Below are 19703 nucleotides of genomic sequence, written 5' to 3' on the forward strand. Positions count from 1 at the left end.
TGTCAACAAAAAATACACGTCTTTATGTGAATTCATCAGTTGTTTTCACATGTACTTTCTTACATTTCATAGGTGAGATATCTGAAAATCACAAGCGTCAACACCAACTGTAACATGCTATAAGAAATATTGTAATATTCAGAGAAGAACTGGGTACAAAATTTGGTTATTTTATGACATGGTCAAATATTAAAAAAGCACAAAAACTCACGTAAAATTTCCAAAAGACAGAGCTAGAGACGAGAAGTGCTCACTCTCATTTTTACTTTTCACTAATTCCAATTTCTATTCAATCCCATTCAAATAAAGCCTTCTGTTTAGGCAACATGAAGTGCACCAGTGGGATTGCACCTCCAGCCTGAATAATGAAGGCAGGCAAAATGGAAATTTCATGATGAAATTTACACCCAAAAACACATACAGAGCAAAGGGAAGGAGAGAGGCTGACATTTGAATGCAACTCCCTGTTTGAATTACAACGAGGTGTCAGCTGTCTTTTAGCAGACAGACTGGGTGGACTCGTAACCTGTCAGATGTGCGCTCCACCAACCCCCTGATTCCTAATTAATTAAAATGCTCCTGTTGTGTACTGCATGTCCGGCCGTAGCAGTGAACAGTTGGCTGTACTGACTGCGGCTGCTTCCCTGTAAAGCTTTGTTAAAAATCTAAGGCCGCCCACTGGCTGTCACGCCCATTGGCTTATTCACAGCTGCGACAAAGATGAAATAATAACATTTGCCAGTTGGGGCCGGGGTCGACTCTGTGGCTCTGTAGCACAGATTAACAGGGAGTGCAGGGATGGAATAACCTGCCATTTTTAAGGCCTAATTAAGGCCGTCTCGTGGCACCGGCTCTCTCCAGAGATGCCACTTGTTACGGATCATCGGTGCGTCTGTCTTCTGCCATAATATTAATTGATATTATGATGGGGTGGAGGGGGCTGAGGCAGTGGGGATGGTAGAGGATGGGGGGTCACGTTGTACAATCACTTCAGTGTAACCATTACATACATGAGTGGACTTGGCATTCTGCTGCCCCCAATCGCCTCCCCTGCCCCTCCTGGTACTACTGCAGCATCCCCGAGGAGGCTCAGCATCCTCCAGAGATCTGCGAAGGTTAGGCAGCCAAGAACAGAGGTTTTCAACCTGTGTCAGGTGTGCCTCCGCAGGGGCAAAGATAAGTTAGTTGCTGTAGTTTGGCAAGTTTACCAACACGGTCAGCAGTTATAGCAGCACCTGTGGCAGTGACTCGGCTCATGGAGGCAATTGAGCTACAAAACCTTTCGCACCTGACTGCCACAACATACAGACGTGATACACATACTTGATAAATTATAAATAATAAATTCAGTGGTCCTCAGACTTATCATTGACTGCATTGCAGATAAACATCATGAATTCTGAGTCAGAAAAAAGACGCTCCATATAACTCCAGAACTTGCCTTTTTAAGTTATTTTCAGTATCAAAGTGTGATGAAAGTGATAGTTGTCTGTACATCAATGGATACATTGCAAACAGGAATTGCTAGCAGCTAATTTGGCATACTTTTAATGGTGCCAATTTGCTAACATAAGCTCAAGTTGTAGCTCAAAGCTAACTAACTGACTCCATTGCAACATTGCACTTCCTGTTTGCATTTCCCAAAGCATTAATGGAGCTTTAGTGTTTCCTGATCAAAATTACTTCACTTACCACTTTTTAACTACTGCCTCAACTGTTGCATCAATCACACAAACAGACAAAAATATCTTCACACCTCCAATTTATCCAAATTATCAGTTTATTATAGGTGTTGCATCGAGGTGGCAGATGAAAACTGGCATGTCAAGACGCACGGAACGTGGAAAACATGAGTGTGTGGCAGCATAGTGTCCATTCTATAAAAAGACGGAGCATGGAGCAAATTTAATCTCAGACCTCACCAGGAGATCACTTTAGCCTCAGCAGTTCTGGCTCGATAGGATCACGCCAACAAACATGCTTGTGTCAAGACGAATCTCAGCAAATGATTCAGATGGTCGATGTGAAATGAGGGAACCGACTTAGAACAAATGAAAAGAGATTGAAAGATGACATTTGTTGTATAGTACATATTGATTGGCATTAAAATGTGTGTGTGTGTTTGTGTGTGTACGTGATGACAGCTGGATGGGACGGGTGTTGTTGATCTGTCGGTGAACAAAGTTGTGGATGTCACATGTGGGAGATGTTGGAGCGTCGATGTCATCGGAAGTCGAGGCGGAGCGGCGCAAAGTGAGGGGTGTGAAAAAAGCAGCGCCACCGCTTCCTTCGTCAACACAGCCCCTGGTGACAGCTGTCTTATCGCCATGGCAACAAGTGCCACCAATTTGATGCAATGCTTATTTATACTCTTAGTTCAACTTCCAAGCGCCTGGCTTGATCTTATCGAATGACTCATCCGGTTGACTGTCTCATAATACCACTTTTAAGACAATATAAGACTCATAACTTTAGATTTTAGAGAACTGAAGGGGTTTTACAAAACGCAGTGCAGTGTTTACTCTGCCGGTGTCAAAGAGGGGAAAGTGTTATTCAAGCTTGTTATCTCTCAGATTGTCTCACACACCAAAGTTTCTGAGTCTAGCCATGCTACATTAGCCGGCATTACTCTCCTCATTACAGAGGCCACATTTCTAACTGTCTCTGCAGCGAGACAGTGAAAAGGAGCACAGCTGCTTTGTGTCATAGCTGCAGTGAATTATGGTCATTGTATTTCGCTAACATACTTCAGGTGTTTGGGAGAATTAAATCTCGATTGTTTGAGCTGCACACCGGTGAGAGCAGACACATTTTAGCTGGCAGGATGTTATTAGTGGAATTTACTGCAAGTACTGAGTGAACAGTCAGCGTTGGGTCTGTGAAGGTTCAGCTCAATCATCCAGGTGGTTCGATATCTGGAGAAATGTGCGTCCAAATCACAAGACGGAAGTCTTCAATCAAGAAGTACAGACTCTGTATTTGGATTTGGATTAAAGGCAAGTGTTTTTCAATTATGGTTGAAGCATATATCCAGGGCTGGGAATCATTTGAAAATGTTGATATCAGTATGACACCCAGAGGTGGGTAGTAACGAGTTACATTTACTCCGTTGCATGAACTTTTCTGAGTAAATTCTAGTTGTTGCTTTAATGCAACATATGTTTTACTCTTACATAATGACTGAAGCTGCAGCAGGAGCATGGCTTTTAAAATAGTTCTAGTAGTTAATATTAACACACATTTATTTAATAATAATAATCAACAGCACACAGTATATCATGGCTCAAAACTACTACTCCTGCTGTCTGTCCAAAAACTCCCAAATATCGATATCAGTAGCGGCCTCATAAATCCAGCATCGGTCAGGCTGTAGTGGACAGTGATTGGTATTAAGGGGTCAAAGGTCAACTGCTGTTTTAGAACACAATTTATGCCTCAAAAAAGTTTCTTTTTAAATTGTTTGGCTTTTGTGACTGTACTGTATGTCCAAAGGTTTTTTTCACACACAGTACACATCCTTGTATTTAAGATTAAAAGGTGAAAAAGCAAGTTGACAAATATCCTCACAATGTTTTGCAGCAGTTCCACTGCGTGTATGGATATGTGTGCATGCATGCTTCTGTTGTCTGCACATTCTCCTACTACTCCTCCTCCTCCTCCTCCTCCTGCTGCTCCGAAGCGACAAATAGAGACACCTTTGTCCTTTTATATCCTTTTTGATCTGACGTGCAGCCAAGTGTAAACTGAAAAAACCTTTAATTCTGTGATTCATAGGCCTCCTCAGTCTTGCCTTGCGACAGGCACCAGTCTGCCGCTGCTGTTAATGTCTTTCAGCAAGAATTTATGCCTACATCCATGCCTCTCTCCTCCTGTCTGCTACTCAACCCATTAGAGAATTCCCCACCAAGGGTTCTCTGGAACGCCTTGCATCAGAGCCACACTAATGAAAGGCATTATACATTACAAAGTGTTTGATTTAAGGATGATTTACAGTCCTTTCCTTCAGCAGTGAGGAATGGAAACCTTCCTGGAGATAAGCTCCGAATCCATCTGCAATATTCAAAGGACATCAAAGGGTTCAAATTGTATATAGGAGGTGTCGCGTGTGAGAACCACAAAGAAAAGGTTTCCATCGAGATGTGAAATTTCCATAACAGAGTGAGAGGCTTGTGAGTTATTATGATCCCGCAATCAATGGCAGCTTTCATGATATGCAGCCGAGCATGCACACACTGCATGTTTAGGTGCTCAATTGTTGCGACTACCTGTCATGGATTCCGGCGCTGACACAAACATCACCTCTGCCTGTATATACAGATATCCTGAATGTTCTTGAACTAGAGCAGACAACCTTTTTTGCATGTCTTCCTTCCTCCATAAATTTCCCTTGCGCTGCAATAACAGTAAACCAAAAAAAAAAGAAGAAGCATACTTTGTGATTACTTTTGCTGATGAAAGAGCAACTATTTTAGTTTTTTTTAATTATCATTTCATTTAATATTTATTTAATCAGGCAGTTGTTTAGAAACACAGAGTAAAATATTCATGAATTTTCACCCTGCCTGCCAGTTTTAATAATTGGCAGGATGTCGTTTACCACCTACACCAACCCCTAATACCTGACAGCTTGTAACCAGCAGCATTTAATCACAGCTGACAACTGATAATCCATGTCTCAGCACTGATGGATCATTGGCTGTAATTTTTTTTCTTCTTCCTCGCCCCTTTTTATTTTCTATTTTTTTTTTTTTCATTTTGTTTTTGTCTTGATGTTAGACGCAGAGCTGTTTGGGGCTGGGAGATGTGATGTGAATTGCTTTTAAGAATCTCTTGGATCCCGTCCACGGGTGTGAGTTGTCACAGGGTTGAGTTTCTAGATTGCCTACAAAGGATTCAGGAGGCTTGATCTAAATTTATAAGGACACTGCTGCAGTAACACCCACTTTGATGGGCGTCGTGGTGGCTATCATTTGTCGTCCATATGGCATGTTTGTGTGTGATATGCTTCTCCTGTACAGCATGTACTGAGTGAGTACTTTTTCTTTTCTTTTTTTTTTCTTTGCACAGAAGGCGCTGAAATGAAAGCTTAGTGGGGGTTTTTTGTTTTTTTTTGCTGAAAAGAGATAACTTGATTTTCAGATACCACGTTTGTATGAATAAAAAAATCATTACAGCACATGCTGGTGGGTGTAAATAAATTGGTTTATTTGGTAATTTGATTTCTTGCATTATTTATAGTTGTCAACACTGCTGCTATAATAAAGGGAGTAAGATTCTGTTTAGTCTGGGGTTCAGAGGCAAAATAAAGTGGGCCGAGACAAATAGTGTTCACTTGTTTAACTCAGATATGAATGCTTGTCTTGCATTGCCTCAAGCAAGAGCACTTCTTACCATGAGTCACTTTCATACAAGCACTAATGAAGTAGGAAGGCCCGACTGCAAAGCATATGCATTTATTTTGAACAGCATCTGTGCAACAACATTCATTCGATTTATTACATGGTGGTAAAGGCGGGCAGGTACATACGACCATGCTTTAGGTATTCGAGTAAGTAGAATGTGTGTAATATTTAATATTTAATGGTTTTGGGTTGTAATATTCTCGTATAATATTCAACGTTAAGTTATTATAAACTGATTTCAGTATGGTGAATCTTAATGTTATTTCATTGTGCATTTGTTGAAGTTATTATATGAGTATGATTGTTTGGACCTTTTTTTTTTTTACTTTTTCAATGACAATATAGTCTTAGAAATTGACTTCAGTCTGATCATTGGAGGTGGTGCAACTCCTGCCTAAAGGGTGTGTCCAAATTGTGTATAGAAAAGTGTATTCTTCAGGAAATACTTCAGTAAACAAGCAAAAGACGGCTTATAGAAGACGACAAAGGGAGGATCCGTCGCCCAAAAACTGTTTACCATAAAAAGGACATCTCAGCCGATTGGTAGGGGTAATTTAAAAACTGTGATCAGTGGAAAAATAACAATAAACAACAATATTAGATTGTTGTCGTTAGTGCCCAAAGGAATTATGAAATGCATTGGATGTTATGGTTGAGATGCTGGAATTGAGAGAATAGTCGCTGGACAATGATTTGCTTTGGAGAAATCACTTCCCAAAAGAAAACACTTCATCCCTAAGAGGGTGCCAAGCTCTTGCCAAATAAGCACTTACTGTACTTCAAGAGATAAATGACACAAAACCACAGCCAAACATTATAAAACAAATCCTTTCCATCAATCAGAATCAAGTTGACTTTCTCCACTTCGCTCACACCGTTGCTTGGCCTTTTAAGAAAGATTTATGCCCCCTCATATATAAATCTATGACAGAGTGAAAAGTGATGAATATACAAAGGCTTAAAGACAATGCTGTCCTTAAACTGATACCACAGCTCTTACTGCATGCACACATTAAACAATTTACAGCTTGACTTAACGCCTAATCACGCAGTGAGATCAGATAAAGATTAGCAAGGTAACTAATCTTGAATGTCTTTTTTTTTTTCTTTCGTGTTCCCGTTGTCCTCAGGTGATCCAGACCATCAGCGCCGTGGATAAGGACGAACCACTGAGCGGCCACCGCTTTTATTTCGCCCTTGCTGCACCTGTTGCCGGCAACCTCAACTTCACTCTGCGAGATAACAAAGGTGCGACAACATTCTCCTAAACATCGCCTTCTGGATACCTGGTGGTACTGATATTTGGGGATTATCTGTGGTTAAAGTGTTTTCATTTTTCTATCTGGTAGAAAGAATATCCAGGGTATCTGCCGGTCTTGAAAAATCTTAATTCAGCAGTCGGTAGACGTTATACACCTAAATTGAAAGTGGATTGTTTCTGCAGTCGATTGTGTGCGCCTGAACCGAAAGTGAGTAATAACAACAATGGCGACCGCTATAGAAAGACGATGCTATCGAGGCTGTTCTAAATCAATTAAAACTATCAATTACTTTGAAATCCAAACAGTACTCTTCTTTAAAGGCATTTATTCAAAGGGGAGATGTACTTACTTAATACTTACTATACTTAAAATGACGGATGTGTGGGAATGTAGTGATTGGTTAGGGAAAATCGAATCCCCCTCCCCCAACGGAAATCGGTTAGAGTGGAGGCAACGTCAGACTGCAGATGGAAATGGTCACCAATTTAAACTTTCACTTAATGTCTACATCCTTGTCAAAACTCCGATTGTCAGATCAACCCTGTTGCATGCAGCTGCTTGATCAAAAACTCCCCTGAGAAAATTGCCAGTGGCCGTCGGAGTCTGTAAAAGGTGTTGGTCAAGTTAGGTACGGTCTATTTGCTGCTTACTTCCTTCGAATTGAGCCTGGCAGCAATGCAATTGACACTTTGGCCATTGCTCACTCCAGCTCTCTGTATCTGCGCCGCATCTGTACACAGTCTACTCTGCAGAGTAACTGGTGGCTGCCGGCGTGCCCAGCCGTGCCAAATGAAACCATAATTCTGCTATGACAATGCCCTCACTACCCTTTTTTGTAATTGTTCATCAAAACCGAATGCAAAAACAAACTTTCTCCTGCAACTGGAGCACATCTGAGACAACTCAAGCGTGTGCCACAATCCACCACGCCACAGCCTTGTTCTGCTTAGTGCGACGTCTCAATGTACTAGATCACAGAACAACTTTAACCTTAACACACAGACTGGAAACTGCCTTTGTACCATTATGATTTGCTCGCCACCTACACGCAAAGCAGTGGGCGAATGACCAAATTTAGAAACAAAGTGTTCATTTACATATAGCTTTAAAGACAGGAGGATGGTGCCTCCGTGACTCCATCATCAGTTACTTACATGAATCCCCACTTCTGTAACAACATGTGCTGAGCTGACACACTGTCTGAGGCAATGCCCTGCGCTGAGTGTTTTGTTCACACGTGTGGGCGCTCGGTCAAGGCTGCCATGTTACATATAAGAGGTAGCAGCAGCTGCCAAGTTGTGCCACAGTAATCCGAGTGAGTGCAGATCTGTGTTACATGATGCTAAAGGTAACCCCTGACTCTTTTTGATAGCTTTGTTGAAGAAATGTTCTCTGTGAATATACGGTGTTTACCTTGCTTTAAATATGTTGAGTGTACGTATGTATACAACACTATCACCCGACAATTCTGTTCAATTAGGTTTTTTTGTCATTTAATTCCAATGTTTTCTTTTTTCATAGCATTGGTATGGTTAAGGTTAGGGAGAGATTGTGGTTATGGCAAATAAACTATGGTTAAGGTTAAAACACTTGGTTAGAAGTAAAGGATTAGTTAGAAACATGCTTATTTGCTGTCTTGCGTAACTTTGCCAGAAGGTCGATACCCCTCTCATATCTATCCGGTAAATATGAAGCTACAGGAGACGGTTAGCTTAGTCAGTGCACCTCGCCAAGAAATGAATAACATCCCAATGTAACATGTTAATTAGTGAGCTTTGGTTGTGCTGATGATTTTTTTTCTTATTTTGGACAGAGCCAAAGCTGCCCCCCCCCCCCCCCCCCCCCCCCCATGACAAAGCCCATGAATACTTGGCTTTAATTTCTCTAAAACATTTTATATTGTGACCAAATAAGCAACAATAAAAGTTTTAAAAGATTAACACTCAAAATCATCCAGCCTGTGTGGGTGTGGTTTGATCAGATTTGATTGACGGTGACCACAAACTGCCGTCAGATTCTCATTGAAATGTTGCAAAATTCTGATTGGTTTACGGCATCTGACATCACCACTTTCGAACTGAGCCCCGCCCACTTCAAACCAGCGAGAAGAACGCCACGAAAAAAGAAGAAACAGAAACTTTTAATGTGAAAATAACCCCCAAATTTTGTAACAGTGCAAGAATACAGTGGGTTTATGTTGGACTTACGGCAGGTTTTCGGGGCCTTTAAGGTGAGGCACTGGTTAAAGTTAGGGAAGGGTTGGGGCTAGTGAATAGGGATAATTGCAGGTCTGTGATGACACACTACACACCTGTCTACCACCTTGACCTTTGCACCTTTACTTTCTGCTTTGCTACATAAAGGGCATATTACTTCATGTGTTGGCGCAATCATCCAACTGGAGCACAATTTTTCTGGATACTGCGCCTGTATATGGGGAACGCCCTTTTCTGTGTAAACACAACAATGCCCCCAAGCACAAAGCCAGCTCCACAAACAAAGGGTTTTCCCAGTTCGCTATGGAAGACTTTGACCGACCTGAGCCATGACCTCAACCCCATCCAATACGTTTGGGATGATCTGGTAGGCAGACTTCGAGCCAGGTCTTAACGTCCAATATCTTTGCCTGACCTCACTAATGTTCTTGTGGCTGAATGGGAGCAAATCCCAGGTTCCACTATCTTGTGGAAAGCCTGAAACCAGGAGAGTGGAGGGTGTTGTTGGCGGCCCTGTTTTCAGAATGAATTATCAGCAGTCGCATAAGGGTAACGTTCTGGTGCTTACACACTTTTGCCACGTAGCTTAATGCCTCAACGTCTCATTTTTACTTATATGTGTTTTCTGCCCTGCTGCACGCAGATGTCCTTTGAGGACAAATAATAGACACGACCAAATGTTTCACATTCAGTACCAGAGCATATTTATGTAACAATTTAAGTGTTTTATTTTCAACCAATCACAGTTGTTAGCCAACTGTGTTTTTCCTCAGCCGTGAGAACATTTCGCTGATTTGACTAATGTGGCGCTCTCTATATTCACTTTTACCGCTCTGTTCTAAGACTCTGAGAGCAAAGCAAAGAGCAATCTGAATATCGCTCAGAAAAACAAAGGAGTTGTCCTTCAAGGCAAAATCTACATTTCAATTGTGACTGCTCAGTATGAAAGTGAATTTCAATCTATTGAAATAGTTGTCATGAAATGGCTTTTTTTAGCTGGTGTAATGGCATATTGTTCTCCTCTGGCTGCCTCTTTCTCTCTCATATGCTGAAATTTCATATAAGATTTTACCATCAAACCAAGGCTGTTATTAGCCAACAGGTGGTCAAGATCAGGGAGAGACGCCACAGCGTGTCATGTAATGAATCGTGTTAATGACACCATCTGTTGGTATTCCTGCTTTTAATACTGTAAAATCATTTCAAACTGCACAACCAAAGCACAGCAATCATTACAGAATAGAAGTTAAGCCTTCTGGTAGTCATATATATGCAGTTCATTGTTCATTTGAAGCCAATAAACTTGATAGGCAAATTAAATACAGCTTCACAGGCTTTTTTCTTACTGTATGCCTTTTCTCTTTTTTGCAGATAACACGGCGTCCATATTGACGAAGCGAGGGGGTTTCAGGAGACGGGAGCAACCTGTGTATCGGCTGCCCGTGTTGATTGTGGACAGTGGGAGTCCTGCCCTCAGCAGCACAAACACTCTCTCGGTGCGTGTGTGTGACTGTGACTCTGACGGCGTGGCCTTGTCTTGTGGAGCCGTGGCCTACACTGCGACTGGCCTGAGCACCGGCGCCCTCCTGGCTATTTTGGGCTGCATCATCACACTTCTGGGTAAGATCTATATGACCTCAGTGTCAGAGACGTAAGTCCATGAAATAACTACTGGAAAAGGTTGGCTTAAAGCTTTTGTAGAGGTATTGAGAGCTATTGTAGAGGTGACCGTGTGGCAGCTTTGGACAGTGTTCCTATCAGATATGAAGACATTTTATTCAACAGTTTAATTGTAGTTTAACAGTTTAATTTGATTGTACTCTCCGAGTACTTCGGATTGTACTCTTCTATAACTGGAGATTTGTTTACTTGCTTCATCATGGTGTTGCTTGTGGTGAAAGAAGTATTTAGATCTGTTACTTAAGTAAAATTTAAGTGGCAATACCACAATATAGAAATACTCTATTACAAGTTAAAGGTGCTGCATTCATAATTGTACTTACGTAAAGGTATAGAAGTATCATCTGCAAAATGCACTCAAATATCAAACGTAAAAATACCCTAATGAGTGTTATATTCTATTATTGGTTAACTACCACTGACACTTTAGCATTTTACTGTTGCATCTGGTCAAGTTGGAACTAATGTGAACAATGCCGTGGCTGTGGTCTAACAGGAAAACTATACTTTTGGCTTGAAATGTGTGTCTATTAGCTCCAACAGCTAATATGACAGACAACAAGCGAAACCAAATCACAGAATGCCAGAAAGCGGCAGCAGAAAGCAGTTACGTAAACACTGTTATATCTCCAGAAAGCTGTCTTGAACACTCGTCGTTGGACTGTTTGCACTTGAGCATGTGTGTATGACCATTTACTTTTTAATTTAACCTCTATTTAACCAGGAACGCCCCGTTGATATCAAGAATCTCCTTTTCAAGGGAGATGTGGACAAGACAATCAGCAGCATAAATAAAAACACATAGTTGCAGACAGAAAATATAATAAATAAAATAAAATAATTAACCATAAACCATATATATGACCAGCTGCAGCCGTGATGGCAGAAGTTACCGAAGCAACTGAGCAGCATCACTTTAGGGACTGTACAGAAATGACTGGGTGGGGAGAAGAGTCTGAAACCTAAACTTCACTTCATAAAAAAGCAATTGCTAATAATTTCTATATATAGAAATATATTGATGACAAACATAACAAAATGGCGAATGTTCAAATATTCCAGCCACTCTGTATTTTTTAATATTATTAAATAAAACTAAAATATGAATCATTTTTGTACTGACCCTTAGCAGATCAGAAGATGAAATGGCAGCGGGGATATATTTAAGCAGTATATATCTGCAGTTCAGATTTAAGTTCAGATTTAAGTGGAGCTAATGTAGATTTTCAGTGCTTCACTACAAAACCTCCGTATTTGCAACCCATTCGGACGTATCTTCGCTGTTATGCATTCTTCGGGGGGTTGAATGTGTGAGAGAAGCTTTTTCTAGAACGGGAGTTGCATCTTGAGGTCTCGCACATGTCAAACCTGGGGGGAGTTATCTTCCCCTCATATTTCCTCTTCGGTAAATGCGTGTGACCCAGGTCAGCCGGCTCTGAATAGCAGCCTGGATGTTTACAAGTGAGATACCACTGAACTCCTGCCAACAGGATCAATTAACTAGAGTCGGTATCCTGGTTTTGGGGGAATTTTGGAGTATTTTTATTTGGCCTGAGTGTGTAGCTGGAACCATCAGATGGGAGAATTAATTCTGTGGGTATTTCGACTGAGTCAGGAACTGATGGAATATGTGGTCAGTCAAGGCCGTTACCTTGATTTCATTTTCAATATGTAATTATGTTTGTCCCACCTTTGAGAAATGTAAGAGAGTAAGATTATTTGTCCAAAAAGAGGCACTGGCTGTGAGACATTACTGTATATTCAACATATACTTTTAGTGTTTAAAAAGGATTTAATATGAATACGTGCACTTGATTGGACACTGGTCAAGGACAAGGGTCCTGATTTTACTAATTTTCTAAGTATTTACACTTTATGCTTAGCTTCTTCTATTTCTATGATTATGTGTCATTTATGTGACAGAGCTGCTCGTGCGTTTGAGCACACGATATACCAAAAAATAAAGTATAATGATGTGCGTTTTCATTGAGAGAAAGAAGTGCCTGTAGGCAGCCTGAGTCGGTGATGAGATTTTAGATTTCCCCTCCAAAGGAGCTCTCATGATGGCTTCCCCCGGATACGTGTCAGTGTATTTTATAAACTTAATTATAATATTTCATGAAGGTCTTAGAGATAAGCACTGTATGGAATACTGCGTTTCAAGGGCAGGCACTCCTCTGCTTCTGTTTTCTATTGTAACACCATATGTTAAGATGTGAGTACGGCCACTTGTAAATGAGAATTCATTAACATAACCTTAAAGATAATGCAGCGCTGAGCCATCACCCCCAGGCTGTATTATTGCTCATAAAGCCCACAGACAAAGCGTTACCCCATCATGACCGAGTCGTAGTTTAACGCTCAGGTGATCTTCATTGAAAGCTGAGGAGGATCTAAACAGCATATACAACAACTGAAATGACTTCTTTGATGAGGTCAAACTTTGCTTTTATATTCCAGCCCCCTTGAAGTTTGTGATGAATGAAAACTTCAAAAGAGCAACAGGGGGAAAAACGTGGCCACACAACCCTGAACCCGGCGTCGCTAATGAAAGCTGACTCTATTCTGCACAGCATGGCCTCAGGCCACAGGCTTAGAACTAATGGCCTCCAGTTTAATATACCTCCAAGTTGCCTTGTCTCTATGTTTGTGTGTGTGTGTGTTCTTCGCTGTCACCATCAGTCTATTTTGCTCAATTGGATCAGCCTCTTTCCTTCTTCTCTGCGTTTCCTCTTTGTGCATATTCTCTCACAGCCCCTCCTTCTTACCTTCTATTAACAGCCCATGTGCTCATCCCAACCCTTTATTCTGGTCTTCCTTGATAGTCTTCCATCAAGACCTCTTTCAATCTGTAGGTAGCAATTGAGGCCGTGATTGCGTGTGATTGTATTGTTTTGGATGAGACACGAGCCGGAATAAGACCCGAGACGCGTCTCTCGCTGCCGTCATCCTCAGGTGCTGTCGGTCTTAAATCTGCCTCCTCCATCAATCTCTCTCTTTCTCATCAGGTGAGAGGAACACACTCTCCTACCAGCACTGATTCCAGTTATCTGTCGTCATGACGGAGTCTAATAACTACAATGCATGCTGTGCGAGGAGAGCTCTCCAGAGTGCCAGTCCTTTACTTGTCTTAGGATTCATCAGTTGTGTCTGAGAGCTTCAGTCACAACAGTTGTGATACAAAGTGTGCAGTTTCCACCTGCCTGCCTTTAAACCACACAGGGCTGCGTGCACATTAGCTTTGCCTCTACGTACTCTTAAGCTAAGTGGTCATTAATCATAGGTTGATATTTTTAGATTTAATTACTGAGCTTGTCCTCTACTCTTTGCAGTAATATTTCTGAAAACGCCTGGGAACAACTCTGTTTTTTGTAAATGTCATTTAAAAACCTTCTCTTTTTTTAATGATACAGTAACTTTTGGATGATACATCCAAACTACTGATCATTATCTTGTTTAGATCCAGCGCCTTTTTTCCCAGTACAAGTCAGGTATTGCTCAATCCTCCAGAGGGCCAATTAGGACATTACGTAGCGCTCCAAATCTCCAGTTATTTCTGTCTGAGTATTGCTTATCAGACTCATTCTATAAATCTTCATGTCCATTCGTCAGTCTCTTATTTTACAGTGTGTCTCCTGTGTTAGCCCTCTGTCTGGTTCTCTATTTATGTGTCTGTATTCAGACAGCAGACAGTGTCTTTTTCAGATCTGATCTTTAAGCTCGACTGTGCACATTGTAACCAGCGGATGGCTGCATCAGATTCGTGCGCTTCATCTGTGTAATTATATTTGCTATCATTACAACACTTGGTTGACATGCTAAAATAAAAAGGAAATCAGCCCCCCTTTTTTTTTTAACTGAGCAAGTCAATTAACGGCAGATTTGTCCTCATAATGACAGCCTGGCAAAAGCTAAAAAGACCTCTTGCAAGGGGATTGGGAGAAAAGAAGGATACGTAGAACAAAATAAAAACCGAAATGTTGAAAAGACAGTAAAGAAGCACAGGCACATAATGTGGACAGATACACAGTAAACAGTGTGACAGATAACATCAGCAACGGCAAAGAAACCATAAAAGCTATTTGAATCATGCAGCAAACATAGAATAGATGTGACAGTTTTGGCCGGTAACGTGGAGGTTTTGTGTTTGCTGATTCTGATTGTTTCTATGCCCTTCATCAAGTTATGGTGCAGAATGCGTCATCCATGCAGGAGTGATATCCGTCATGTTGATGAGGAGGCATGAGACCTCTTCATGAGTCTAGACACCTTTGTTTTCTTGCCAGCTTTCTTCCATTGCTTGTTGTTCTCTGTTCTCATAGTTACATATTTTCAGTACATTTTTATTAAAGCACTTTCAAAATAGTAGCAACTAGAGCTACAACGATTGCACGATTGAAGGAAAAAAGACAAATATTTCCTGGTTCCAGCTTCTCAAATGTGAGGATTGGCTGCTTTTCTCTGTTTTATGTTATTGTGAATGAATATCTTTGAGTTTTGGACTGTTGGTCGGACAAAAAAAGCAATTTGAAGGCATTCTTCACTATTTTCTGACATTTTAAAGACCAAACAATTTGTAGATTATTGAGAAAATAATCGTAAGATTCATTGAAAATGAAAATAATCATTTCTTGCAGCCCTGGTAGTTACAAGTTGTATTTCAAATCAACCATGACACGTGGTTAAAAACTAATTACAATTATTCAAACATTTTGAGAAAGGGCAGTTAAAGCATCTTTATTTATTTAGCCGGTCGCCCCAAATAACATTTGAGTTCGTCAAAGGTATGTACAGTTTTATTGAAACTTCAGAGATTTTGATATAAAGATATATTTAGCATTAAACAAGAGGTAAATGAACAATCTGTACAAGGACACAGGGTTACAACTTGGAAAATTCGTTTTTTATTTCACTGTATCTTTAATGAAATATGCAAAAGTTCAGATTTGTGTTACCTCTTTAGTATCCGTTTTATCGTCTCTTTATAGTGCTGTATACAAATCCTAACTGTTCCCATCACTGAGATACACGTCATTTAACTTAGGCGCACCATCCTTGTTTGTTATACCCAAGTAGGACAGTAGTTGAGATCCATAATTTGTATGAGTGCTATGCGCTGTATGTAAAGATATTCGGCCCTGCCTTGTCGGCCATGTCCCATGCTGTTTTTATATGTACAGCAGATACTGAACAGCTGGTTAATTAATCTCCCATTAAATCAAGCTTTTAATCAGAACCTAAACTGTGCCAGCATGCTCTGTCCAGTCAGATTAAGAGTTTTGAATGGCCTCACATGCTGACAGACTGTACACTTTTTTGTTTTTTGCTAAATTTTCAATAACATTTGTTTGTATTCATATTCATTGCAGAAGATTTCGCATTCATGTAAGAAGCTAACAGGTTTTCAGGGCCTTTAAAAATTTGGGAAGGATGCTTTGTTTTTTAACACAAGAATGACACTTCGTCAAACATGATCCGAACAGAAATTATTATTTAGGCAGTTCGTTCATTTCAGACAGAGTCACAGTCGCTGATTGATACCTCTCTTAGAAATTGCACTGCAGTAGAGCAGAGACATAGGGAAGCGTGTGGGTGATGAAATGAATGAATAATCAGTTGCAGGTTCACTAGAATCACACAGCACATGGAAAAAATACTCTAATGAGAAAGTGCATTCAGTGATGCATGCAGGTAAGAAAAGGGCAGCACAGAAAACTCACCTTGTTCACTATCGATTGTTCGGGGTAGATCATTTAAACAATTCAATTACAGCAAAAGCCTTTGCAACACTAAATTGATCTGTGTTTTTCATTTAGTGTACATCATCAGTAAATGTGTTATGAAGAGTGGGGCTCCTGTAGCATCGTGATTGTGTGTTTGCTAAACTGTCTGAGCTGGAAATCATTTCTTACAGGACCCTTGGTACGTGACACAGACTGAGTATTTGTATGCTCGGCCATCCACCTGCTCATCCTAGTAGGACGTGATTGGATGTTGGCCCGCTTCCAGTCTGCGACGCATCGTGGCTGCCTTCTAGGCATTAAACCCTAAAGAGCTTTGCTGGAAAGCACTGAGAATATTTTATTTCAATGTGCCACTTTGTAATTCACTTTGGAGAAGCCCTACTGAATCGAATGGAATTTAGAATGACTTGAGTTCCTAAAATCAGAGGAAACAATCTTCCACAGTAATGTTGGGCGCTCTGTCTTGAAACACTAAAGAAGGTGCCATGGATATTAGGAGGGGATATTAGACTGGAGGGGCCATTCCAAGTATTTCGCAAAAAACGCTGAGTGGTGATACTAGTGCTGTTGTTGTAGGCTACCAGCAGTCACCAAATAGCCAACAGAGAGCTACCCATTCATCTCCCGCAGCTTTTCCATGTGACACCTTCCTCCCTTCCATCTCTTCCATTTGTTCCCTTATTAGAGGGTGTGAAGTGGTGTTTTGAATTTGGTTCCTGGGCCTCTTTCTCTGCTGCCTGCAGTAGCTCAATGCCGAGAAGGAAAAGAAATATGGGCCCACGGAACGATATTTCACTGGCACCAGCTTGACATTGATGGATAGAGGATCATTAGACATTTGCCAGTTTGCTTGGGCGTAGAGTTATTTTCAGCAATAATGTATGGGAAAGGGAACAGGGGCTGGAGGAGGGCTTCTGGTAAGATCTCAGAGGGCCACAGATTCCAGTTTGGTGGAAGTCTCCAAGCAAGATGTAGGTGGTGGAAACCACAGAGGAGCACAATATATTATATTGCAGGTTTAGTTTTTTAAACTCTGATTGGATTCATAGAGCTGTAGTTCCCAGCCTTCTTTTACCAGATGGACTCAAATACCCCTTCACTGCCCCTTCAAATGTGTTCATGTGAATTCAGTCTAAACAGGATGTTATTTAAAACTCAGTTGGCCTACAATAATATTGCCATACAACTGAACTGTCAACGGGTGGTTTAAGCTTGCAGTTGTGCCACATGGAGAGGCTAAGGCAGTTCATTCATTACTTAAGGCCTCTATTTCACCCTTCATCCATTGCTTGTATATGTATATATAATACATTTATATATATAATATTAGTTTTATATATATAGTATCTAATTAGTTGAGCTACTCTACAGTGTACCATGTACTGTACCCCCTGTGGTACAAGTACTGTCATAGTGTATTGAGCTCTTCTTTCCAGCTGACAGGCACAGAATATATGCACATTTTCAGTCAATATTGACTCAGACATCTCTCCCTCTCTCTGCAGTGATGGTTCTGCTAATTGTGACGATGCGTCGGAGGAGGAAGGAGCCCCTGATTCTGGAGGAGGAGAGGGACATCAGAGAGAACATCGTCCGTTACGACGACGAAGGCGGAGGAGAGGAGGACACGGAGGCCTTTGACATGGTTACCCTGCGCAACCTAAACGTCATCAGAGACCCCAACGTGCGGCGAGATGTCACGCCAGACACTCCCACCTTCTTTCATTACCCATCAACCACTCGCCCGGCCTATAAATCCCTGCCGGACAACGTGGTGTTTCGAGAGTTTATTTGGGAGCGACTTAAGGATGCTGATGTGGACCCAGCAGCTCCCCCGTATGACTCTCTGCAGACATATGCTTTTGAAGGCAGCGGCTCTGTAGCGGAGTCGCTAAGCTCACTGGAATCATTAAGTACAGACTCAGATCAGAACTATGACTATCTCAGCAACTGGGGACCACGCTTCAAAAAGCTGGCCGACCTGTACGGCAACAGCGACGGCACCAGTGTCTTCTCTTAGCCCCTAAATGTCTCTCTTAACATTTCTTGGACTAAAAAAAAAAATAAGAGTAATTTATTGTCAGAGAAAATGATTTTGTCTGCCTTAGTGCATTGGAGGAAAATATTCAAAGACAACACAAGAGAGATTGAAAGAAAAACACTTTGACTTCAAAGGTTTTTGGTTTGTTTACCTCCTTGTATGGATTTTCAAAAGCGTGCCATGGTGAGTTTTGACACAGACTTCAAAAGTGGCTTGACTGGGGAGGAAACCTTGTGTGCAAAAGACATTAAAGGTTTCAGATTTTGGGCTCCAGTCCAACCATTGACTGCAGAATGCACACATGTCGGAGCATTTTTACGGGGAGGCACCTGTCCTTTCATTCCAGCGATGGTCAAGGGCCCAGCACTCTTGCTTTGATGCATTCCTTTGCTATCTTTGTGCTAAAAAAAACATAAACGTTTCTCATGAAATGCTGTGTCCCTGGTGGCTAATCAGTAGTCACTTGACTGTTCATGTAAAATTTGACGATTTCTATGGTTTTTTTTTTTCCTTCTTCTTCTGTTTTATTTTTGGTTTGGGGAGCTAGGTGATGAGAAGCTGTTTTTCATAAACATTTAAACACAGAGCCACATTATTCATGGACTCCGTCATACCTCTCAACACTATGTGAGAAGTGCAACTGCACACATCCAGTATAAACAAGTAGTTGATGTGCTAAGGAAGTGATGACATAAGTTGTGCAAATAATGAAAAGAATGACACTCTCATCAGTTTGATGTCTCCACTGGGTGAAACAGGAAAGCATATCATTTCTCTTATTCTCCTAACAATACATTTTGCAGATGTTGCAATGTAGTGTTTGTCTGAGTCTGTTTTTTCTTCCGCCTTTCTATTGCCAGGTCCGATGTATGATTTCTGAGCTATAAAATTCAGTTGTTCTGCTTTTGTACGAGGCGTGGGGGACATGGGGACGTCTGCTACATGAGAAGGCTTGGCTGAAGGATCAGTATTTGTTGTGTTTGATAGCGAGATTCTAGAAAAAAAGAATTTGTTTCTGAAGTGACAGTCCTCAACTGGGTGAAGTTGCAGTTTGTAAGTAAATGCATTTTGCTTCTGTAGTTTGCAGAGTCCAGCATATATTGTCATTCAGAAATGAAATCAATAATGTCCATGGTTTGTTTATTGATGGTGAAAGGACACACTGTATGATAATAATCATGTGCCGCATTGTGCCGATTTTGTTTTTCCAGCTTAAACAAGTTATGTTACAATTGGGTGTCAACATGTACAACCGATATGTATTATTATTTATTTTGAAGAGGCAGAATTGTGCAAATGATGTTTTTATCCTTTTGCTGAAAATAAAATTGACATTCAGTTCCTTAAAAGACTGAAGG

General features: G+C 40.9%; 1 protein-coding gene across 2 annotated transcripts in view; it reads left to right on the forward strand.

The window, feature by feature from the left end:
• Positions 1–18324, forward strand: part of LOC139304544 (cadherin-7-like) — an 80266-nt gene extending 61942 nt beyond the window's left edge. Inside the window, exons 9-13 of one of the 2 annotated variants that reach the window (XM_070928479.1) lie at positions 6533–6650; positions 6728–6747; positions 7643–7682; positions 10252–10500; positions 17810–18324. In XM_070928479.1, coding sequence (XP_070784580.1) covers positions 6533–6650; positions 6728–6747; positions 7643–7682; positions 10252–10500; positions 17810–18324 — 942 coding nt within the window. The remainder of the gene's footprint in view (positions 1–6532; positions 6651–6727; positions 6748–7642; positions 7683–10251; positions 10501–17809) is intronic. The other variant, XM_070928480.1, reaches the window with a different exon arrangement.
• The last annotated feature ends 1379 nt before the right edge of the window (positions 18325–19703 follow it).

Source organism: Enoplosus armatus, chromosome 21, assembly GCF_043641665.1.
Source record: "Enoplosus armatus isolate fEnoArm2 chromosome 21, fEnoArm2.hap1, whole genome shotgun sequence".
Taxonomy (NCBI): Eukaryota; Metazoa; Chordata; class Actinopteri; order Centrarchiformes; family Enoplosidae; genus Enoplosus; species Enoplosus armatus.